A 25,005-nucleotide genomic window follows, 5' to 3' on the forward strand; every position below is an offset into this window, starting at 1 on the left:
ATTTTATATGATCATAGCATGCTGAGCATGACAGAGCACATTCAGCCTGAGAAAGACTAGTGTTTTAACAGTGATGTCATTGTTCTCTCAGCCATAACCCCCGTCCTGCTGGACGCCCTCACGGATCCATCCAAAAAGACACAGACATGCCTGCAGACACTGCTGGACACCAAGTTCGTTCACTTCATCGACGCTGCCTCACTCGCCCTCATCATGCCCATCGTCCAGAGAGCCTTCCAGGATCGCTCCACTGACACACGCAAGATGGCCGCTCAGATCATTGGCAACATGTACTCCCTCACTGACCAGAAGGTAAGCAAGCTGTGAAGAAATATTACAATGAACTTTAAAACACAAACAACATATTAACTTGTCCTTCAAACCTTTGTATTCTGAAGACTTTTTGACACATTTTGTTAATGGTGTGATTTGTGTCATTGTTTGTAGGATCTCTCACCCTACCTGCCGAGTGTCATCCCTGGACTGAAGGCCTCTCTGTTGGACCCAGTGCCTGACGTGTGTTAATTAATAATTAAATACACTATTTATTCACCTAAAACACCATAAACATTTTATTCATTTTTAAGACCTCACATGTCACAGTATATGTCAAAATATGAGAAATGATTATTCATTGATCAGTGACGTTTGGCTTTAACACTGATAATTTTCTTTATTTACAGTGAGAATTTCAGTAATATACAGTTAATGATTAAGTTTAAGGAGCCAGAAACTTACACTGAGCTTTTCGCTCTCCTTACGCTGATGACTTAATGGTAACATTAATATAGATAGGTGTTGTTTAGCAAACTAACAAACCCCCAGCTCTGCAGCTGGGGGTTTCATCATCTTTTGATCGTCATGAACGTCTGCAAAGTAATGCTTTCAGATCAATTATATGAATGAGGAAATGAAGCACAGTGTCATCGTCTTCAGACTCAGCAGAAGGCGACACTGGGTTTTCACCTCAGCACCTTTCTGGAATATGCCCCACCACTGTGTTCTGTTGTATAGAGTTGAAACCAGAGTCGCTCTTCTTCTCCTCTCCAGGTTCGTACCGTCTCAGCCAAGGCCTTGGGTGCGATGGTAAAGGGGATGGGTGAGACCTGCTTCGATGACCTGCTACCGTGGCTCATGGAAACCCTGGCCTCTGAACAGAGCTCTGTAGATCGCTCCGGAGCTGCACAAGGTCAGTTCTTCTTCACTCTCTTGTTGTGTTGGTGGAGATGTGTGCCCGATATCATTGAACACCTGAGTCACTGAATGCTTTGTGTGTTGGTGTGTTCAGGTCTTGCTGAGGTGATGGCTGGACTGGGAGTGGAGAAGCTGGACAAGCTAATGCCAGATGTGGTGGCGACAGCCAGCAAGGTCGACATCGCTTCCCACGTCAGAGACGGCTACATCATGTTGTTTATCTACCTGCCCCTGACCTTTGGAGAGAGGTTCACTCCTTATGTTGGGCCCATCATCCCTTGCGTTCTCAAGGTAATGGCCACTCAATCTGTTAACAAGAATCTGTTAGTATTTTTTCCAATTTAGCCCTGAGTTTTGATTTTATTTTTTGTTTGAGTACAACCAAAGTATAGGTATACATATGAAATGGTTTGTATTTATATAGCGCTTTTCTAGTATTGATGACCACTCAAAGGCTACTGTGGCATTTAAAGGGAAAAAACATTGTGAGTTAAGTAATATTACGAGAATACAGTCATAATATGACCTGCTCAATCTTTTGGCTCATCAGCACCATCAAAAATATTGACCTAAGTATCAGGACTTTTTTTATTCATAAGAAAGAATCACACAAACTCTGGGGACTTTGTGTCTATGGTAGAGGAGGGAATGTTTGGTATTGGTACTTTGTAATTTTCATCAACAATGAGATTGGTTCAAGATTTGGAATCTATAAGTAGTGAAACCCCAGCAAACAGAGGTCATCTCGGATCGATATTTTAAATTATTGTAATATCATTACGACTTGTAATTATTCTCGAAATTCCAATATAGCCCTAATACTCATCATATTCATATTCCATCATAACTAACGATTTGATAAGTTCTAAATTTCATTAAAAAGTTGGAACTCTGGACTTTGTGTTAAATTTATCTATATCAGGAAACTGCCTTGTCAGTGACTCAAGTACCTCAATCATTAAGCTGTGTATCATTCTGCAGATCACACTTCACTGCAGCTCAGTATCTTTTTCTCTCTCTTTGTTCACCGCCAGGCCCTGGCTGATGAGAACGAATATGTGAGGGACACAGCACTGCGAGCGGGCCAGCGAGTCGTCAGCATGTATGCCGAGACCGCCATCGCATTGCTGCTTCCTGAGCTGGAACAGGGTCTCTTTGATGACCTGTGGAGAATCAGGTTAGATATGAAAACACGGTCACACTTTGTTGATTGAATAAATGTCCCCTATGTACTGACTAAATGTGTGTCCATGCTGCCGTTGGTGTGCAGGTTCAGCTCTGTGCAGCTGCTTGGAGATCTACTGTTCCATATCTCTGGAGTAACAGGAAAGATGACCACAGAGACGGCCTCTGAGGATGACAACTTCGGGACAGCAGCATCAAATAAAGTGAATAGAATTCCAACAACAAATCCAACACGTATTTATCCAGTTAATAATAAAAAAACTGAGACTTAATTTCAAATGAGGGATTGTTCAGCTCCAATGCTGCATTGCTGACCTTTGAACTTCCCCCACAGGCCATCATTGGTGCTCTTGGCGGTGAGCGGCGTAACCGCGTCCTCTCTGGCCTCTATATGGGTCGGGTAGACACCCAGCTTGTGGTTAGACAGGCTTCCCTCCACGTGTGGAAGATCGTGGTGTCCAACACCCCCAGAACTCTTCGGGAGATCCTCCCAACCCTCTTCTCTCTCCTGCTGGGTTTCCTTGCCTCCACCTGCTCCGACAAGAGAACGGTATTATTCCTTTTCACTTCATAGTCCTCTGTTCTTATGCTCCCTGGTTGACAATTGTCAGTATTTGCTATGTTGTGAGCGTGAAATTACCCCCCACTGATTCTGTGTCCATGTGGTTATAGATTGCTGCTCGGACATTGGGTGACCTGGTGAGGAAGCTGGGAGAGAAGATTCTCCCTGAGATCATTCCCATCCTAGAGGAGGGACTGCGCTCTGACAAGAGCGATGAGAGGCAGGGCGTCTGCATCGGACTCAGTGAGATCATGAAGTCCACCAGCAGAGATGCGGTGAGTCACACACATTTCTCTTAAACAAAGGAAGAGTGCTAAGTACAGTCTTTCAAAGAGAAATGAGTACCCATTTTTATGGGCCGTTTATTGTCATCATTTTACTATTATAGATAATTCCTTTTTTAGTTCGGAATCTAAATCTAATAAATGACATCAAATGAAATCTTAAACCAAGCGTCTGAGAACTGAAACAAACATGAATTATTAACCTGTTGTTATTGCACTGCAGGTACTTGTCTTCTCCGAATCACTGGTCCCAACAGTCAGGAAAGCTTTATGTGACCCACTGGAGGAGGTTCGAGAGGCTGCAGCCAAAACCTTCGAGCAGCTCCATGCAACCATTGGTCACCAGGCACTGGATGACATCCTGCCTAGCCTGCTCAGACAGCTGGTGAGTGAACAAGGACACAAATAATGTAAAATTTAGATACCATTTAAAAAAAAAAAAAAAAAAAGAACTAATCTATAATAAATTGAATGTGTTTTCCCAGGATGATGAGGAGACGGCTGGCTTTGCTCTGGATGGTCTTAAGCAGGTCATGGCGGTGAAGAGTCGCTCTGTTCTGCCTTACCTGGTTCCAAAGGTAATGTTCACAGTCTGGTTTTCTTGTGTTACTCCATATTATTGTGTCCAGATGACTGACTAACGCCGATGTCCTCCCTCACCAGCTCACTGCTCCTCCTGTGAACACCCGTGTGCTGGCCTTCCTGTCCGCTGTGGCTGGCGATGCTCTGACACGCCACTTGGGCGTCATTCTGCCTGCTCTGCTCTCCTCCCTCAAAGGGAAGCTGGGAACAGAGGATGAAGCACAGGTAACACCAGCACCCACAAATTATTACATCCACCGCTCCTGTTACACAACCTTCTCGTTCTGTCCTCATGCTCGTAAAGAACTAACGATCACTCTGATGGATTATGTTTGCTTCAGGAGCTCTGCAATTGCCAAACAGTGATCCTGTCAGTTGAAGACGATTTGGGCCAGCGCATCATCATAGATGACCTGCTGGAGGCCACACGAGGTGCTGACCCTGGCCACAGACAGGCTTCCGTCACCATCCTCAATGCCTACTTTGCTCGTACCCGCCTGGACTACAGTTCCCACACACGCACTTTACTGTCCGGCCTCATCCGCCTTCTCAATGACTCAAACCCAGGGGTCCTGACTCAGAGCTGGGACACCATCAACTCCATCACCAAGGTGTGTTGAAGTGGAAATGAAAAGTACCTGTACACAACTTCATCTTTGCATTGATGCAGAGATACCATATTCGTATTAACACTACATGGTGGAAATAAAGCAAAGAGTTTAGTCCTGTATAGTCAAAGGGTAAATGTGAACAATGTGTTGTTACTTTTTGTCTCACAGAAACTGGACGCGAGCAGCCAGCTGGCTCTAATCGATGACCTGCACCGGGACATTAGATCAGTAGCTGCAGATGTGAAGGGTCAACACCTGCCTGGTTTCTGTCTGCCCAAGAAGGTAAGACGGCTCCTCCTGACACATTGTTGGTAGTTCTATGTTTTTATCTACTAACGATCATGTGTTGGAATTTTACTACAACTTTGCTGTGGGCATCATTCTCGTTCAGTTATGTCACATTTCCGATTATAATTCTCCCAATAGAGATGTCTCCACTTATCTGTTTTAATTCATCTGTATAATTCTGTACCATCAATTCAACCAAATTAATAATTATCGGGAGCCATGATCAATAACAAACTTGATCAACAATAGTGTTTGACTTTAACATTTTTTTAATTCCAAAAATTAAGTGGTTCCATTTTCACAAATATGAGCAGTTTTTTGGCTCTCTGGTGTATTGGGATTTTTAATACATAACACGACAAACAATTATCTTCTGGTTCATACAATTCAACCTAGCTGCGGCTAGGGGCCAGAGCACTCTTGTCACTTTCAGACTTTGAGTCAATGGCCCTGAACAATGAAATCACATTTGATTTATACTAAATAAGCCCCTCCTTTCACAGAGGTAGAATGTTTATCCAATCAGCTCTCTGCGTGTTGTCTTCAGGCTTAGATTTGGTCACCTTCAATCTGAATGAGGACCCCTTCGAAGTCTCACTACACATTTACATCAGGCCTCTGCTCAGTAAAACCTGTTTCTCTCAGTGAAACCCCCGTTCTCTCAGACCCCCTCGTCTGCGCCGTTTAAACACCTATGGTCACCCTGTTGCAGAGTGTAAAGGCCGAATTATAGTCGGGTTTTACGCACGCACGCATGCACGCAAGACACGCAACACGCCCCTTTCGTGCCCTCTGGCGGCTTGCGTGCGTCCGCCAATTTTTCTAACTATACGACAAAACGACGCGAGCCTCACGCAGCCCGCAAGGCTTGTGATTGGTCGGCTTACTACATCCCGTCCGGAGTCTAGTTTCCGGTTTCATGCCCCACAATACGCGGAAATCACGGAAGATTTAGAAGAACGAATATGGACCAAATAGAAGAGCACTTGGCAGAAGAGATCCGAAAGTATGACCACTTGTATAACCCGTCACTGACTGGCCGATTTGTCCGCCAGAAATAGGCTATGAGGAGCCGGAGTGGCGATGTAAATAAACAGTCGACGAAGAAGAAGACGTCTCTTCTTTTTGTGTTTTGTCTTTGAAAAAAAAACGTTACTCCGCCTAGGGTTCTGGCGGTGAATTGCGTTGCAACACGCGCAACACGTTAGAGAAGTATAAACCAAAACGAGTCCGTCGATGCAGCTGCGTGGCCTTCCGCGGTTGCAGTCGCAGGAGTATAATTCAGCCTTAAGAGAGCCCCTGCTGTGAAAACCCTTTTGTTTCAGCAGCAGGACCAGGCGTCTCCAGCCAATACACATCAGCAAAGAGGATTTCACCAGTTTAAACCACACAGAAAGCAGCTTGTAATAATTTCCCCAATATATACGTGTCAATCTTTCATCAAACTTATCTAAATACAAATGTCTCATCACACTGGTTTCAATATTTTACACAGCATTTCCCACAAAATTCTTTCAATCTATGGCGGTATTGGGGCTGTATGTATGGGCGTTCCATTTCTTTCATGTGCAGCAGATTCAAAGTCTTGGGTACAAAGTCTAAAGATTGAAAAACTAGTTTTATCTTGAAAGAGAAAAACTGCGCGAAGCTGAAACTATTTATTCTAATTGTCTGCAAGGACAGTAATAACTCTATAATGATGCCATGAGTGCATGAGTGAGCATTCAGCAAATAGCACTGCAGATAATTAATTATTATAGCAACTTTGGAAATGCAATTTGATGTTGTTAGATTAAGCTTTTGAGACATGTTACAGAGTAATTAAGCAGTTAATCAAAATATAAACTGACAGATTAATCAATGAAAATGATATTCACTATTATGTTCTTCATCCTGTTTGTGTCCACAGGGTGTGACCTGTATCCTGCCTGTCCTCAGAGAAGGTGTCCTCACCGGCAGCCCTGAGCAGAAAGAAGAGGCAGCTAAAGCATTGGGAGGGATCATCAAACTGACGTCTCCTGAGGCGCTGAGGCCCTCTGTTGTCAACATAACTGGACCTCTCATTCGTATCTTGGGAGACCGGTTTGCCTCGACAGTGAAGACCGCTCTGCTGGAGACTCTCACCCTGCTGCTGGCAAAGGTCTGTGCCTACATCTCCCAATAGGACACCAAAAATACAGTTGAATATACATCCATATCTTTCTTCATAAGGGTGTTTGATTTTTTCTTGATTCATATCTCTTGGCTCAAACCTTTTATTTTCCTCTTCCAGGTGGGCATCGCCCTGAAGCCCTTCCTCCCTCAGCTGCAGACCACCTTCCTGAAGGCCCTGCTGGACTCAAGCCGTGCAGTGAGGCTGAGGGCTGCCGAGGCTCTGGGCCAGCTGGTTTCCATCCACGCCAAGGTGGACCCACTCTTCACCGAGCAGCTGTCTGCCATCCGTAACGCAGAGGACGCTGGGGTCAGGTGAGATTCTAAGAACCTAGGTTGGAAAATGTTCTCTATTTTTGGAAAGTAAATGATTTAGCTGAAAATGTGAATGTCTAATGCCACTCTTGATTCCTGTTGAGGATGGTGGTTTTCACTTATTTAATATCAAAGTTTAATATGATGTTGGATAACAAATGCATACATGAGGATTTGTGACAGTTGTGAGATTGTATAATTTCCACTACTACCACTTTAAACCTCAAATGCCTCAAATCTGATGAGACATCCAGTGAAGAGGAATTGTAATGCCTAGTTCACACAACACCATTTGTGGCCCAATTTTCCAGTCGCTAGTGAGTTTTGCAAATCACAAGCAAAATCACCAGGTCAGAGCGTGATCAGTTTTCGAATAGCAACTGTGAAAGACACGATTCAAGGGGATCGTCGACACTGATACATCACAGCCAATCAGAGCGCAGACCCTGATGAAGGTACATGTAGTGTTGAGGGTGCAACCCTGACATTTGCATATTGCTTTTATGAGAAGTACCAAAGAAATGAAATAATTCGTAGGCTGAGTTCAAGTATGAGACACCCACCATTAAAACATGTCATCATCAAATATTAAGTTATGAAGTTATAAAAATAAGTTAATATATTGTTATTAGCAAAGCTGAGATTAAATACCAGGATTTGTTGTTTAATTGAAACTGATGTGAATCTCACCTCCTTCAGCTTGATGTTATTCTGTAGCAGGAGGATCAGTCAGATCTCTTGACACGTAGCTTCATGATCTAATGTTTGGAAACCCCATCGCCTTCCATAATGTAGTATGAACTCACAATGACTGCAAGACTCCTGATCACAAGACCGCTTGTCTTGTAGTCTGAACCGTACAGTGGTCTAACACCTTTGAAAGTCGTGTTGTGTGAACTTGGCATAAACACACAATGCTTCAGTTTAAGGTTTCAAGAAGGAAACAGTGCTCTGCAGGATGTGTGTATGAACGCCCCCATGTGTCAAACCACTGGGGGGGAAAAGCTACAAATATGAAACAGAAAGGCTAATGTAAACAAGGCTAGTGGGATTTCTTAACCAGATGCCAATAAAATTGCCCAGCTTATCATCATTAAATAATAAGAAATGTCAATACAGAAATGATAAATACATGTTTGAGTTTATTTAATAATAGTATCTCCAGTACATAATTTGTCCACCAGAGGGAACTGACAAATACATTTTTCAGCTCTCCTCAGTCAGTGAACTTGAGCCTTCTTTAATAACTAAATCTAAAGGACTGTATTTGTTTGTTAATGTTAGAACACAGCCTCACCATATGTATATGTTTATGTTTTCAAACACAAAAATTATTATCAACGTTTAAAAAAATCCATTACTGTCGGGGCCCCCCCTCTTAATTAAAGCTGTTGTCATGCTAATTCCTGTGTTGTGCTCTTTGCCCCGTCACAGGGAGACTATGCTCCAAGCCTTGAGGTTTGTCATCCAGGGGGCCGGGTCAAAGGTGGACCCAACCATCCGCAAGAACATTACCACCACATTGCTAGGCATGCTGGGACATGATGAGGTATGACAGGAGGAGCAGATGTCTTGCAGCATTGAGTTGAACTGTGACTTTTTTTTGTACATCTGTTGCAACGTGCCTGTTTCTTTTACCCCAGGGCCAGTGATGGTTAATGAATAATTAATACTGAATAAGCAATTATAAGTTAAATAAAGTATATAAGTATAAACACGGAAGACATTTTACAGAGAGATGATCAGTGGTGTCCTTTTCTCTGTGATCAAAGTAGAAAAAACGGAAGTCAGACAGAGGATGTGGTTTTCTGAAAGGTGGTTTTGAGCCTACATGTCAGTTTGAGAATAAATGACACTGAACCTTGTTCTGTCTGGTGTGCGTGTGTAGGATGCAACTCGAATGGCGTCAGCAGGCTGTGTTGGTGAACTGTGTGCTTTCCTGTCAGAGGAGGAGCTGCGGAGTGTGTTACTTCAGCACATCTTAGGTTGGTATCTATATGCCACATCATCACCTTCAGTCGTCCAGTAAACCAATAATGTGATGTATGTGTGTATAGTGATGATTTGTTAATTGTTAGTATTGTTCTCAGTAACACTGACAGCTGTTTATTACCAATGACATGTTGCATAGACTGAACCTGCTTAGTTTCAAAAAGTAGTGTTCATCCGTTTTTGTTTTTTTATATCTTTATTTAACAGGATATATTTTTGTCTAATACAACTCTATCAATAAAGCTTAACACGTCCTGTGTGTGTTTTACCTAGTTTTCTGCTCTTCTCTATTCAACAGTTTATTCAGTCTATTCACATTGAGTTGCTTCAAATAATGAAATAATTTATTTTTATTTCTATCTTTAGCGGACTTGTCTGGTGTGGACTGGATGGTGCGTCATGGTCGGAGCATGGCTCTGGCCATAGCTGTCAAGGCTGCTCCTGAGAAGCTGTGTGGGACGGAATACTTTGACACCGTATCTGAAACCATTTTGAGCAACGCCACCGCTGACAGGGTGAGGGGGAAGTTTTGAGTGTGGTCCTCCGGTCTTTGACAACACATTTCTCACACATTTCTCACACTAAAGAAATTGATTTATGGTTTTAGGAATATGGTTAGTTATATGTTGTTGTTTTAGTCGAAGTGATTTGCTCAACAATTTACTGGCAGGAGCCTTGTTACCACAGGTTACTAGGCAACCAACCGACTCAAGAAAGTCCCTTCCATCCAAGAGCTGTCCCAGCCCATAATCTATAATTAACCCTAAGCCATTAATCAAATGAGTAATAAGGCTGGTAATCAATTTTCCTAAATAGATCCACCATTTTATCTGAATCCTCCTCAAATTGTAACGGATTCCTCTTTGGGTCATGCCCCACCCCTCCAGCAAATTTAATGAAAACTGGTTCTGTAGTTTTCTAGTAGTCCTGTAAAAAAAAAATCAGAAAATATATGATCATCGATACCAAACCCTTAAATATGTCAGAATTGTTTTCATCAAGATACTTGTATAATGCCAAAGCCCTATCTCGACATATCAAGTTTCATGGAAATCCTGATAATAGTGTTTTTATAATGCTGCTAACGACAAGACAAACAAATAAATGTAGAGGAAGACATAACCCCTTTGGTGGACATAATTCATGCAGGCGATAGTTCCTTGCCTTTTACTATTTCCTTAAATTGTCGACCTAGCTCTTTTCTCTTTCAATACATGTTCTCTGCTCTTCCAGATCCCCATTGCCACCAGTGGAATCAGAGCGATGGGATATCTGATGAGGCATCATCTCAGGACAGAGGGAGGCAGTAATATTTCCCAACGCATCATCACACAGTTAGTCAAGGTAAAGCAAGAACCGTTTCATTCAGCTGATCACAGGCTTCTCTTACTTCTACCTTTGTACATGCTAGGAAGTGAGTGTAATTTATAAACAATTTGCTGCACCCTTCATACTACGATATGGTTATTTGAATAATATTCTCCTTTGTCAGTTGTTTTTCTCTTTACTGCTCTTTTACCAGGTTAGGAAAGCTCATATGTTAATAGTATCATGTAGTATTAATTCATAGATTTAAAAGTAACGATGATGGTATTTAACCTAATCTGCCAAAGAAAATACCAGTCCACTGAAATCCATGTATCCTTTCTCTGAAGCCTTGTGAACTTGAGTCAGATATCGGTCATAATTTATTAATTACACAGAGTGTTTAGTGGTTAAGTTAATCTTAATAGTAAGATCAAATAAGATCAAGCTTTATTGATCCCACCCCAAGGAAATCCACTTGTAACAGCAGCAGATAGTCAGCATGGGGTAGATAAGAGAATAAAAAAGGCAACAAAAAAAAAAAATTGTTACTAGAATGATTGCATAGTTGGTATAAAAAGATTTTGAAATAGACGCTTATTGTGGGTGAATTTCACAATAAGTGGCATGCTAGGAATAATATATATATGGTATACATTATACAGATAATGAAAATAGTGCATGTAATGGTGAGTAGTGTGTGTTGTGGTATTGATAAACTGTGTAATAGCAGGTGCAACTAGCTACAACTCCTGCAGCGCCATCTTGTATCTTATTAGACTGATGAGCAAGTAGATTTAATTTAAGACATGAAGGTACAAGAGTTAGTATGAATAAATACAGTGACGAGTACCTGCTTTCACAGTGTGTAATCTATGGAGGTTTTGTAATATGACCTCTGCTGTCTCTATGGTCACACAGTGTCTTCAGAATCAGTCCAGTGACATCAGACTGGTGTCAGAGCGGGTGCTGTGGTGGGTGTTCAAAGACCCGGCTACGCCCTCAGTGGAGGCCAGTCTCATCAAGCCTGTGCTGAAGAGTCTGCTGGACAACACCAAGGACAAGAACACCAGCGTCAGAGCCCAGAGCGAACACACCATTGTCAACCTGCTACGACTTCGCCAGGGGGAGGAGACCATGCAGGTCAGACTGCAGACCATCTCTAATATAATTTACAAATGGAGATGATGTACATTAGAAAAGACTGTTGTTCTAACTTTTTCTCTTCCCTCACTTCAGAGTATTACTGCCATTCTGGACTCTGCAAGTAACGACCTACTGTCTGACTGTCACCGCCGGTCTTTGAAGAAAATCGCCAGCATGCCAGACTCTAACGAAGAGATAGATGACACCATCCTAACATGATGGAGCAGGACTGAACCATGAAATGAAATCTGGAGAAATCTACAGAAGCTTGACTGACATGTAAAGCAAGTCTCCACTGTTTAAGAGCCCCAGACACACTCACCACACGTGCCCATGTTGCCTTTCATGGACAAAGGCAGGGATGGGTCGCTTTTTGACTGGCTTCCCCCCAAAAAAAAATTGTTTTTCTTTTCTGCCTCACATCATTGTGACAGTGGCATTTAAGCCCAATTTATAACTTTGTTCTTTTATCTTACACTGTGCAGGATACTCCCCTGTAATTAATTAATTAGGAAGACACAAGGCCAAATTCTTTTTTTGACGTTTGTATTTTGCTACTTATTTTACCAATAATGATTTCAAGCAGTCAAGACATCACTGTAATGAAGTGACAACCCTATCTTTAGCTTTTATTTGGATTTTGTGTGAGAGTTGTTCAGGGTCAAAAGCAGCCTCTTGTTAGAGTACAAAAAAACCATGCTTACGTCAGTGAAACGGTTGTAAAAAGGCAATACAAAATAAAGAGATCTTGATTTCACAATGTAGTGTGTCATTGTATTTTCACAAAATTGTATACAGTGTCTGTGCAACTGAGGATTCAGAATAAAAAATGTGTGTGTGTGTGTGTGTGGGGAGGGGGGGGTGTAAGGAAGTTTGGCACTTGAGTGTCATTTTGACATGATCTTGTTTTTGGCTCTAAAAGCATCATCACCACGAGAAGTAAACATTAACATCTGTAGGAAAAAGGTTTTTCAAATTGTCACATTCCTTGGTCATATTAACAATATCCTATCATGTAGCCTTAATGTGATGAGGATGAAGTGAACTTGCCTTATAATTGAGATGATGGTTATCAATGTGTGATGGATATAGTGCAAAATGAGATTTAGTCCAAGAATACATTATTTAAAAATGACTACTACGGCTTAACCTAAGAGAAGAAAACGTCACCTAAGACCAAACAAAGTATTTCTATCAGTATATGTTATTGTAAAAACGTGTGTGTTATAGTTGGGAATCAATGGGAGGACCCTGCCCTCCAGCAGCATGGGTGTGCTTCATCAATGGGACGGCACGGCCGGGCTGTAGCCGGAGCCTGCGCAGTGACGCCGGGTCAGAGTTGGGTGCAGCTCCACCAGAGAAGGAAGCGGAGTTTCCGGCTGTTTGCAGCGGAGGGAGAGGATTGCTGACGCCGTGAAACCCCGAAAAAAATCACCGCCGGCTCGGGGGTTAAGAGATAGTAGGATTTCTAGTGGTCTTTTTCTCTCGTATCGTGGGATTCTGGGGGGTTGGTGAGTTTTTATTTCCACGGGCCGAGGGGGTCGGGCAGAGAACCGAGCTACGAAGCGGCACACGGCTGGAGTGAGCCACTAGCTACCGGCATGGCACGGGACTACGATTACCTCTTCAAGCTGCTCATCATCGGTGACAGCGGTAAGGCGACGCCGAGGATGCGGGACGGGAAGTGGGCCTCGTCCTGTTTTTGTACAGGCGGGGGAGCAGAAATGCAATTTGAAGCCCCGTGTGTATCTGTCTGACACATTTACCACTTATCGTATGTTAGTTTTATGAATGGAATTTATATGTAAAATGTACACATCCGCCATATTTCTGTGGCGGTGACAGGGCGGAGGTTGTGTGTCCGGGCATGGCAGCGATCAGGCCGGATATCGCCTCCAGAACACCAGCGTTTGAGTCGAAGAATTTCTCTTCCTGTGCCCATATCGACTCGTAAATTTATTATTGCTACACAACAAAGACGCACTGGGAAATAAACCACTGTATGGGGGTCCCACGCTCTTTAATGTGGCCTCTTGTTTGTAACCCCTGCTAGCCTAGCTAGCTAGCTGGAAGGTGCGCTAACAGTACACTTTGGTTACAGGGCTAATGTGAACTCACGGTAGCTGCACCCAGAAGCTGGTGCTTTAATGAATTTGAGATCTACGTACATCAGCTAAAATGTATTTATTTATATCTCTAGTGCACAATAGTTAAGTAAATTCAATGAGTTTACGTTAGCAAGATACGTTTTGTTATTTAGCATGCTAGTGCTAGCTGCTTCACAGTGGAGGAATGCTGCACTGCAGCCTCTGGTTTTCATCTCTGCATCCAGTCTGTTCAAGTGTGGTGAAGTGACACTAATCAAATGCTCATTCACAACTGTAGTATAGTGAAGGTAAATGCATACGTGTGCTGACCTGCTGAGAGACTACCTGCTCTGTGTTAACCTTAGCTGTGTTATCGTGTTAAAGCCTGGTGTCCCAGGTAGATGCATATTTAAGATCTGTCTACTCCTGATAAGGACTGCTCTTCTTCTATCTCCCCCCTTAACATGCCTTTTTAACGCTGCTCCACCCTCAGTAGAAGTGGAGCCTCCTCCTGCACGACCCCTTTGTGGGGAAATGATCTTTGCATTCATTGACAGCCCTGATCCTGGCACTACCCCATCAGCTGGCTGCTCACAGTAGAGGGTCAGGCTGCACAGCGAGTCCTCCACTGCCACTCGCACACAGAGGCCAGTGTCCCGCCCAGCTGCAGCGTGGAAACACAACTGTCTGCTGTGATCGGCAAGTTCATTTAGGAAAGATGTTCCCGACCCTGTAAACAGAAGGGCTGCTGAGAATCGACACATTCCACAGTCTGGATTACCCACGCTGCACTGAGGCTGGGTTTTATCACTTAGCCTCTGGCCTGTCACAGTAGGACATGCACATGACACATCTGCTCACAGAGAGCCGTCTGACACTAGATCGGTCATGTCATGATATTTCGTCAAGCACCTAATCGAACACATAAGATGCCACTCCTCTGCAAAACCTATGGAGTACCATGAAGATGCACAAGTTCCAGGCCACAAGGCTTGACAACGGAAATTAATAGTTCTTTAACTGTCAGGCATGAGGTTTTATTTTCGGGATAGTTTTTGGAACGATAGAATGAACGCAAGCTTCTCAAGTACAAAAATATGATCTCTCTCTCTCCCTCCTGCTTTGAAGCTTCCTGTATTGTTTGTTTGAACAAAAAACTGCAGCCTGGAGACCACAGGAACCTGAGAGCTTTTTATGTTGCGACCAATCAAACTTGAGATGACAATAACACAATAGGTAGGCGAAGAAACAGGGCTGCAGGGTGAGTCGCACCCCAGGCTGTGCAGCAGAGTCCCGTCCTAACCTCCAGTTGTTACCTGACAACTGATCGGTCGAGGACATGGCACTCCTTCTCATCTGTCCTTTTTGAAATCACACTCCCCTTAATCCTCTGCTTTCCTCCTACCTAAAACCTATTTATCATGCTTGATAATTTCCGGGGACACTCTATTACTTCTTTCATTCCATTAGCCTTTCAAGTTTGTGTTGTTACATCTTTAATAGCAATGATTTAAGCTTATGTCAGCACAGTCAAGATGCTTTAAATGAACAATAAAGGTGCTGCCTTGTTAACCTTAAATCCATCATCCTGAAAAATGTTGTCTTAATAAAGCACAAAATCTGTGGGTACACAAGGATTACAGCAAATGTTCAGGTTTACATCTTGTTTTGGTTTACAGTCATCACATGGTGGTAATCTCGGTTAACTAGGATATAATTAGAGACTAAACTTAAGCCATATGGGAATTTTCTCTTGTGTGGTGCATAAAACCTTCCAAACACTCAACAATTTGTTATACTATTGCAATATTTTGTTTAAGTCAAAATTGAAATATTGTAAAGAATGCCCCCTTGTTTTTTTGGAAATCCGTGGTTCTCTTAACCTCATCCTGTGCTTGTGTTTCCTCCTCAGGCGTGGGGAAGAGCAGTCTCCTCCTGCGATTTGCAGACAACACATTTTCAGGTGTGTGGTTCAACCTCAGCATATTTGAAAGACTTCTCACTCTAAATTTGTGCGTTCAGTAACTTGATTTTGTGTTTGTATGCGTCTTTACAGGTAGCTACATCACCACGATTGGGGTGGATTTTAAGATCCGAACAGTGGAGATCAATGGGGAGAAGGTGAAGCTACAGATCTGGGATACAGCAGGGCAGGAGCGCTTTCGCACCATCACATCCACGTAAGTAAATTCATACTCAAACCTACAAACACACAGACCTTTCAGGTGAAGCTGTTCGTTTTCTTTTCAACAACTGAATCTGAAACTACGAATGTGTCTTTGTGGTCCTCAGATAAGGTATTATATTTGAGGAAGCAGTTTTTAGACAACTAGGATAAGTTGGCGCTGCTCTGTGAAACTGGGTGGAAATCCCCGCAGATCCTAATTACAGATGTGAGAAGGAGGCTCCTGGTCTCAGGCTGTAGTGCTACATGACGGCAACGGCTGGGTGGATTTACCCTCTAATGCTTGAAGTATGTGTCACACTTTTGTCCAGCGTTGAATCGTAGCCATGTGGCTCAGCCTTCACACTGATGTCAGGCAAATTGTCCTTCTTTACTATCAATGATTCACATAGATAGACTAGGGCTGGGCGATATGACTTCATATCAATATTACGGTTACTGACTATTTTGACTTCAATTACGACAATGAAAATGTTTATTATTGTTCACATGTAGAACCATCAGATGTATTTAGTTATGAATCGCTGTTGTCGGATCATGAATCCTGGTCGTTCCGGGCACTTTAACCCTGATGTTCTGGCTGTGCGCATCTCATTTTCAAAGGTCCAACATGTTGGACCTTTTTTCAATGTGTTTAAAAACAACCACAAAGTAAACTGTAAGGACTGTTTGTGTCCTAATAACTTCTGATTGGTGTAACTGTTTATTAACGTGTAAGGTGAGCGCAGGCCTGCGGAGGAGGACGTGGTCTGTGGGCCGAGTTCTTGTTCTGAGTGTTAGCACACTGCCTCGCCTCCATTGACAGCTACAGAATGCTGATCACCTGTTGATTTAAGTTTTATTAATAGTGAATGTAATGCATGTGTAAAGTCGATAAGATGGACGGTTCATGAGATGTGCATTACAGATACAGACAGACAAGCGTTGGTGTTATTAGTAGGTAGAGGAAATGTTGTGTTTTGGTTTCTACACCTTTAAGTTCAGCACTCAGACTTGGTTGGTTTCTAATGCTGGAATTGAGATTTAATCAACTCCCATTACTTTTGTTTCATGTTGCTACACAAAGGTTTACACTCATCCCACACATATAAAACATGAGGCCTGAGACCGCATAGTGTTGTTATATTTAATTCACTATCTGTTCACTTTGCTGAGTCACAACGCACTGTCGTCCGCCGGCTTCACTTCAATGGAAACACTTGCGCTGTTAGGCGAGATTTGAAAACATACACTACATTGTTCGCCTCGACTCCTGCAGTTCACAGCATGATGCTAATGAATGAAATTGGATTACATCACATTCGTGTAAGGTTCTAATGGGTCACTGGAAGATGCAGAAGCAATTAGCTTCCCACTGACTGTTTCTAGATCTCTGGCCAAGAGAAGGCAGTCAGTGGAACATGAATGAAGTTTTAAATATTACAAATATCTTTTCAGGGGAACATCTCTGTCCTACTGCTTTATGATTGACATATCTTCATGCTGTCATGACTCCTCGTTATGAAAGTAATCATAATAACTTTTAGGACTTTTTCACTGAATCCGCTGTATATCTATATGACAGCCATGAGAGTAATGTTAGTGAATCAAAGCATAAAGTTGTTGACTGTCAAATCAAAACACTGTTTGACTTTGACTGGAGCAGACAGACATATCAAAACATCATTGTTCAAACCTTGCGAGGTTTGTCCTGAACAAGGCCGAGACCCATGTTTGAGAGTTTCTATGACGTACACTGCTGCAGTGAGGACGATCAGGTCACCAGAGTCATCCAGAGAGCTGGAAAGTCTGCAGTGCTGATGCTTCAGCCCCTGGGGAGTACGACTCACCTGTCGGTTGTTCTATAGGAATCCCTCCACCAAGCAGGTGGCCTAGTTAGGCTGATAGAAGACTGGTAGGCTGCTGAAGTAGAGTGGCGTGATGCCTCATTAGGTCCTTAATGAATTCCCTAGAGCTGGATCGTGGGCTGAGACCTGCTCGATCCACTAAGGAGGCCCAGAGTGACCTCTAAACATTAATGTAGTAACCAAATCTTTTCTGGATGAAATTATAATGGACTAATGGGGCTTCAGACTCCCTCTCTGGGTGTGTTGTGATCTGAGGTTGTCTGTCTAGTAACTCACCGGCCAATCCTGCATTCATGTGAATGTTAGTGCACAACTCCCTCTCTGTGAAACAGTTCCTAATGCTGATTAAGCGAGTATGCTCCAGCTCTGATCAGCATGATGTAAACTTAACACTCAGGTTGATATTCTAATTTAACCCCTCTTCTGGCTGTGATGTCGTTTCAGAGACACAAACACTGTTTACACTCCTGTCACTTGTTCACTACAGTGCTGTTGAGCCAGAAACAATGTGGGTGCCCCTAGAATGTGATCTACACACAGCACAGCTATGCTAACAGCACTACCTCGCTAACTAGCTGCTAGCTGCCATGCGGACCAGTGTGTTTTAAATAAAAAAAAAAATTAAGGATATTTACTTGCTGATGCATCTCATAAATATGCTCAAACACTGACAGGAGAACCAATATGTGAAGGAGACTTGACAGGTTCATCTGAGCAGTCTGCACAAATGGATTGTTTGTCTCTCCTCTGCACATTATTCAGTTGTGCTTCTGGTTGTGTGTTTAGGAGCTGCTTGTGGTCAGCTCTAAGTACAGATGTGAACACACCAGGGACACGTAGAGGAATCATACCACATCCAGTCACTCGCACTTGGAGGTGGTGTGGGGGTCTTATTATTTTCACTGTGTGAACGCTAATACATCGTGGGCCACATATGAAAGTCTTCTCTGCTGACGTCCTCTTACGTCGGCCACCTTCACAATATCCGCACTGACCACCAAATATAGATTTTTCTACCATTTTTAAATAAGTAAAATCTTATCCCATTGCACAGATGTGAGCAGAACATCGATTCCCTCAACACCTGCTTGCCCAACTCCCCCTTTCTCTAATCTCACTCACTCACATACATGCACATTGACAACATGACCTGCTTGTCTGAGTCAGCTGGAGTAAAAACATAATTTAGTCTAAACAGAAATGACTCGGGGAGGTGAGATCTGACCAAAAGGTCCCAGGAGATGCAAGTGGGGGAGCGTTCTAATCCCAGCTGTGAATCCAGAGTCCACTTCACTCATCTCGCTTTCTGAAACAGGGCTCAGGTCAGAGTATTAAACCCATAGGGCCTCATGGCGCTCTGTTGATGGATGATTTCTGAGTGAGAAGTCTGGTTTATTAACATTTTATTACCCTGTTTGTGCTGTTTTACTACAGAAATGGTGACTGCTTGGGGCCCATGTGCCTGTGGTGTGTGTTTATGAGTCTATTCATTTGCCCTTTACACACACACACAACCCTCCGTCCCTGCTGTCTGGTTGCTCATTACTGCTGAACATTGGGGACAACACCATATCCCTACTCTGTCACGTCAGGCTGCAACACACACACACAGTGACCTGACGAAAGGTTCTTTGTGTTTGCTTGGTCTCCTTGCAGCTACATTAGTGATGCTCTCTTTCTGGGACCTGGCCACAGGTTTACAGTTCAACTGTCTGTTTGTCTTTCTCTGGTTGACTTGTTGTCTTTGTCAAGCAGACACAAACTCTGTATTGTGTACTTCAGTTATGCATTATTGAAGCTATCATTTCAATTGACTTACTTTGAAAGCACAGTCCATTGACTCAGTCTGGACAATAAGACATTTCTGTTATTCTGCTGCACTTGCTTCAGACTCAGGTCGTTTTAAGTAACGGCATCATCAGTTTGCGTTGTCGGGTATCTTTATTACAGTTTTAAGATGATGTGTTATCCTAACTGAGTTTTGTCTCCTCCTGCTGGACGTCTACATCTGTCACCTCAGTGGTAGCAAACCTTTATGTCAGATTAAAAACCCCACAGACCTGACACATCAACTCAAGCCCCCCCCCATCTAGTCCAGAACTCATGCTCCAAATGTGTCCACTGAAATAGATCTTGAAGTTGCTGTCATTTAACTACTGATGATACAAAAGTATATATATGGATTATTACACAGTATTTGTTTCATGCAGTTGTGCTGAATGATTTGTAAAGTTTGTTAATTATATTACCTGTCATCAACTTCTTATCCATTGACTTTAGCTAACTCTTTGCCATTTGCTCTTCGTTACGTTCACTCTATTAATTTATCCATTACTTTGAGTTATTTCCAACTATTTATTTTCCAGCTATTTATCGTATTTATTACTTCTTTAAGCTATTTAGCAATAAATTTCAACTTTTATCTAACTACCTTAACCAATCCTTTATTGCATTTGGTTTTTGTAATCTGTTACTTTAATCTATTACATTTTTTTTACTATTACTTACTAAACTTGCAGTTTTCACATCTCTGCTATTTTGCTCACTAGTTTTCATTTACTCATTATGTGACACAGTACGTACGTGGATATGTATTTTTACTCTGGCTGTTTAATACTTAATGTTAAAGGCTGACTGTGTCTATCTCTCTGCTGTGTTCAGATACTACAGGGGAACACATGGGGTCATAGTGGTATACGACGTCACAAGTGCAGAGTCCTTTGTCAACGTCAAACGATGGTTACATGAAATCAACCAGAACTGCGACGACGTGTGTCGAATATTAGGTGAGTGTGCTCTTATTTAGTGTTTAAAAAATCACCTTGGCTTTCTTTGCTTAAAAATAGACTCTCTTTTTGTGTTGACTCAAGAGTTTTCCTGCAATATTTTCTATTTTCAGTGGGAAACAAGAACGACGACCCTAACTCGAAGGTGGTCGAGACGACTGACGCGCAGAAGTTTGCTGAGCAGATGGGAATCAACCTGTTTGAGACGAGTGCAAAAGAGAACATCAACGTTGAAGAGGTAAATCACTGTTGGTGTTGTCACTGGCTCAGACTGCAGGGTTTGTGTGAATTGATTGAGATCTTTATTACAAGATGAACAAAATATGCGCTGCCGTAATCTTAAGCAGCGGAGCCGCCTGCTAGAAGTCGGTGCTACTAAACCCAACTGACCCTCGTTTTTTTTTTTTCCAAAATAAAATAATAATAATATAAAAAAACATAATGTTAAACAACTACTACAAATATATAATACTTAGGTCTGACAGGTTTTGCCAAATGTAACTCAAAACTATCAAACAAGGTACCGAGTCGAGAAAGCTTCATAAAAATAACCAGTAACTCACATACGACTTCAGCACCAGCCTACGGATTTGTGGCTCCGTGCTAACTTGGCTAGCCTGGCCGCGGCTCCGGTGTTTGCGCTCCCCTCGTCCGTGTCAGACAACGCAGGCTCCTCGTCTCCTCCAGCCTCTGGGATAGCTTCGAAGTGTTGGCAGTGAACCAAGTCATTTTTTAACTCAAAATGGTCCCATGCAACACTTCGCCGTGACCTCTTCATGTTTACTTTGGAAATGGAACTACACGGTAACTCGCAGCCAGTCGCAGGTAACTGAGTAGGACTGTGGCGTTTTTTTCAAACACTGCCCCCCGTGGTCAAATGTGTAATTAGCGAATTCCTCGATGAAATAATTTTTTCATCGAGGAAATTCTTAATGATCAATTAATCGATCGTCGATTAATTATGCCCATCCCTAGTTCCTGTGACATGCCTGATGTGTAGAGCAGCTCGGAGGAAGGCTTGAGTTCAGCAGTGTGTCTGCATCCACTGATTCCTGCTGATCAGTAGTTTCTCTCAGTTTTCTAAACGTGCCGTGGTTTATTGTTCAAACCATTTCTTTAACCCTATCATGTGACAGTAAGGTGATAATTTGAATATGGGTAACTCTTGAGGGCACTTATATTGATATACTGATATTTTTCTAAAGTTCTTTTTAATAATTTATGGCATTATAACTCTAATTTATTTATGCTTTTTGAGTTGGTGACAGGGTTTTGCAGTTTCAATAGAGTCGCAGGATGCTGTAAAAACCTTGGGGGTTCAGAGGGTTAAAACTGTTTTGGGGAAATTCTTGGGAAATACACTTTGCAACTAACAATAATTTTCATTATCAATTAACCCTAATTTTCTGATCTATCAAAACATTTAAAATTGCATTCTAACGTTCTCAATTTTCCGACTCCCAACTCGGTGTCTTCATATGTTTATTACTGTGTATTACATAGTAATAATACACTGATGGGAAAATCCAAACTCTGGAGTTGTAGATCAGATACATTATATTATTACCGTCTAGTGAAGAAAACTTTCAAACTCTCAATCTGTTTTTCGCAAACTGCTGTGTGTGATGTGGCTGATGTGACTGACTGCTGCACTCACGTTTGTGTTTCTCCTGCAGATGTTCAACTGCATCACAGAGCTAGTGCTAAGAGCCAAAAAGGAGGTGATGGCCAAGCAGCAGCAACAGCAACAGAACGACGTGGTCAAACTCACCCGGAACAGTAAACGAAAGAAAAAGTGCTGCTAGCAAACTCGAAGCCATCCTCAAAAGGCCGGCGGCGGCATCTTCTTCACACACACATGCACACACAATGGGACTCAGAGCATCTAAATTAAAGAGCAGATTAAGATTTAATAAATATACAGTGAAAGAATTAAAAAAATAAATGGAAAACATGTCCCCTTTGGACAGACTAATCACGAAGACTTTAAAATAATGTACAGATTTTATCAGATGTCAGATCAAGTTTTATTTGGAATTCAGCAGATGGGCACTATTGACCTGAGGTCCTCCTTTCTTAAAGGATCTGCAAGCTGACAACTGACTGCCATAACTCCCAGATTTATATCCACATAATCTGCATATTCCTCCATCAGTATCTCATCTCTCCTTCTCATTCCACTGCACATGGGACATTTGGAGTCGGCTCAGACTCTGTGCCAGAGGAGAAGGAGGGCTCACCTCGTTTGGATTTATTTGTTTCTTTCTAGTTTTATTTTTTGGGGGAGGGACAGGGCAGGGGGCTGTCTGATTGGTCAGGAGATGGTCTTTGGATCAAGCGTCTGAGTTAAAGGGGAGCTCGCACCACCTCTCCACAGTTTCTGCAATTCAGACACCTGTGTTACCTCGGCTCACGCTGGCTGATCACGAACTGCTAGATTTTGTTTCATTTGACCTGATGGGGAAAAGAAAATAACATGGATGATGATGATTGGTAGACAACCTTTAGCAACTAATCTGATGGACAGACCTGGGGACTTCTCGTGTTTTTATTTGTCTTTGTCTCTGTTTTGCCAAGCTTCCCGCCCTCTCCCCTCTAACCTCTAGTAGTGCTGAGCCAAGGATAATTGATTTTAATTTTATTCCGGTTTGTCTTTTTGTTAAAGTGCAGGTGAGCAGATGATCGGCTGGCTGAGCTCTCAGATGTTCAGCTCGGACAGCAGCGGTCACTACAGTCTTACTTCGCTTTCGATGTTTGCTTTTAAACCCTTTCCTTCATCTTTTTTTTTTTTTTTTTTTTTAAAGAATGATACTGCCAATATAGTAAAAAAAATATATATATATCGGGAGCTCAGTGGCGCCTCTCATTGGACTGTTGCCATAGTGGCCCCTGGTCACCCGAGAGGCAGGGTGTATCACGGTCTGATTGGGCCGTGTTGAGTCCTCAGGAAGCGCTCAGGGCCAAGCCCCCTCCCACCCTCCACCTCTCTAGCTATATATGTCTGCAGCCACCAGCCTTCTTCCCCCGACACCCACATATCAGCACCTCTCACAGCGATGGACTCTCGCCTGTATCTGGTCACTGACGGGGCACGAGGAGGCACTTACTCTGGAAACCGGCCTCTTGGAGTCACGCCGGTGACCTTTGATCCACAGCAAACTTGTTGGGCCTTGATTTTTGAGCATGTAACACTTTGTTTTAAGAGGTATTTAAAGCCTGAAATACATTTAGACTGTGAAGGATTTACTTTGTTTCCTCAGCTTGCAGAATTTTCTTAACAGTTAACTGATGTGAAAAGTCTGATGTCATGTTATGTGTTCTGCTCTTCTGTAACAACCCCCTGCTACCTGTTCCAGCAGACAAGGTTTTCTGCATCCATGTTGAGAGTGTGACAGACAGTGGGACGGTTGTTATAAGAACAATTGGGGATGAACTGCAGCACTGGATCTCAGTGTGTTGGGCCCTGAGCTTCTCTCCCTCTCCACATGCACCACCAGGGTTTGTCACAGAGGCATCAAACAAACTGACATATTTTTCTATTTTGAATTGGGAGAGTAACAAATGAAAAGACCTGCACACACTGGCTAAGAATCTGTTGGATATGTTTAGTTGTCATTGTCTCGGCAGACTCTGGCAGGCGGTGTGGGAGCCTGATAAACGGCGAGAGGTAACTGTGACCTCCGTGGCCCAGAGATGGTGTCAAATCTCACACTTTATGATTTCTATTCATTACGAGTATGTGTATATATAAATATATTTGTGTGTTTATATTCAATATAGAACATACACACATAATTAGCACACCAAATTGTGCATGTGTGAACATGCCCCGTGTTCTATGTTGAAACACACCTGTCAGCTGTGGTTTGCTGTACACTGGAGAAAAAGAGATGTACTATTCATTTTTCCCGACATGAATTTAATCAGTAATAAACGTTTTAAAAGAATAAATATTTGATGCATAATGACTGATCTCATTTGTCTGTGATTTGATGCTTGGTCTTAACTCTTATTTTGAACCTGTCTTTTTATTTTGATCTTTTCTGTGAATAAAGTTTTATGGGAGGAAGTGTGCATTGGTCTTTGGGAATCCTCTAATAATCTGCAAAAAGACAACTTTCTTTTTTCTGTTTCAAACAGGAAATCATCATGTTGAATTCGGAGAGGAAGTAAAGATGCAACTAGACAAAGTAATGACAGGGTTGTTCATGGTAATCACTCACTATCCAGTTATTAATAATCAGTCAAGCAAATGCAACTGAAATAATACATTTCAAATATAATTTAAGATGGCATGGACTCGTGGATTTTTCATTATCAGGCTCACTGAGAACATGTTTGAAAACAGCTCCCACACTAAAACCACACCTTAAGACTACTACTACTGCTGGAGTGTTTTCTTAAACCGGAGTGTGTTTGAGCTCTTCGGGCCACCGTACTTACACAACATCTTTCATGTGAATTTATTCATCGCAGACGAAGCTG

At 42.5% G+C, this 25,005-nt stretch overlaps 2 protein-coding genes and 1 long non-coding RNA gene across 5 annotated transcripts in view; 2 read left to right on the plus strand and 1 right to left on the minus strand.

Annotated features, from left to right (window-relative positions):
- The window catches only part of gcn1 (GCN1 activator of EIF2AK4), a 33,097-nt gene extending 20,722 nt beyond the window's left edge, over positions 1-12,375 (plus strand). The window contains exons 37-57 of the mRNA XM_053420517.1: positions 92-312; positions 448-516; positions 1,051-1,189; positions 1,289-1,485; positions 2,229-2,371; positions 2,465-2,582; positions 2,714-2,929; positions 3,052-3,216; positions 3,449-3,610; positions 3,711-3,803; positions 3,889-4,032; positions 4,149-4,418; positions 4,587-4,700; positions 6,616-6,846; positions 6,979-7,172; positions 8,607-8,721; positions 9,061-9,157; positions 9,531-9,679; positions 10,398-10,508; positions 11,391-11,612; positions 11,709-12,375. Coding sequence (XP_053276492.1) covers positions 92-312; positions 448-516; positions 1,051-1,189; positions 1,289-1,485; positions 2,229-2,371; positions 2,465-2,582; positions 2,714-2,929; positions 3,052-3,216; positions 3,449-3,610; positions 3,711-3,803; positions 3,889-4,032; positions 4,149-4,418; positions 4,587-4,700; positions 6,616-6,846; positions 6,979-7,172; positions 8,607-8,721; positions 9,061-9,157; positions 9,531-9,679; positions 10,398-10,508; positions 11,391-11,612; positions 11,709-11,834 — 3,296 coding nt within the window. The 3' untranslated portion in view covers positions 11,835-12,375. The remainder of the gene's footprint in view (positions 1-91; positions 313-447; positions 517-1,050; positions 1,190-1,288; positions 1,486-2,228; positions 2,372-2,464; positions 2,583-2,713; positions 2,930-3,051; positions 3,217-3,448; positions 3,611-3,710; positions 3,804-3,888; positions 4,033-4,148; positions 4,419-4,586; positions 4,701-6,615; positions 6,847-6,978; positions 7,173-8,606; positions 8,722-9,060; positions 9,158-9,530; positions 9,680-10,397; positions 10,509-11,390; positions 11,613-11,708) is intronic.
- LOC128438117 (uncharacterized) lies at positions 94-8,120 on the minus strand. 2 transcript variants are annotated; one of them, XR_008338290.1, is made up of 5 exons: positions 7,863-8,120; positions 3,429-7,138; positions 3,020-3,235; positions 2,432-2,910; positions 94-2,357 (listed from the first exon to the last, which is right to left on the minus strand). It is a non-coding gene; the product is annotated as an uncharacterized LOC128438117 (long non-coding RNA). The 2 variants fall into 2 exon arrangements; XR_008338289.1 differs by having other exon boundaries at positions 3,429-7,188; positions 7,863-7,907.
- Positions 12,376-12,938: 563 nt separating the features above from the next.
- Positions 12,939-24,589, plus strand: rab35b (RAB35, member RAS oncogene family b). Of its 2 annotated transcripts, XM_053420587.1 has the most exons (6): positions 12,941-13,268; positions 15,615-15,665; positions 15,759-15,882; positions 20,396-20,520; positions 20,634-20,758; positions 22,197-24,589. In XM_053420587.1, exons 1-6 carry the CDS (start codon positions 13,217-13,219, stop codon positions 22,323-22,325), a joined length of 606 nt encoding a protein of 201 aa, XP_053276562.1. In that variant the 5' UTR covers positions 12,941-13,216; the 3' UTR covers positions 22,326-24,589. The 2 variants fall into 2 exon arrangements, with proteins under 2 accessions (XP_053276563.1, XP_053276562.1); XM_053420588.1 differs by lacking the exon at positions 20,634-20,758 and having other exon boundaries at positions 12,939-13,268.
- Positions 24,590-25,005: the final 416 nt, after the last annotated feature.

The sequence above is a fragment of the Pleuronectes platessa genome, chromosome 4 (assembly GCF_947347685.1).
Source record: "Pleuronectes platessa chromosome 4, fPlePla1.1, whole genome shotgun sequence".
Classification (NCBI taxonomy): domain Eukaryota; kingdom Metazoa; phylum Chordata; class Actinopteri; order Pleuronectiformes; family Pleuronectidae; genus Pleuronectes; species Pleuronectes platessa.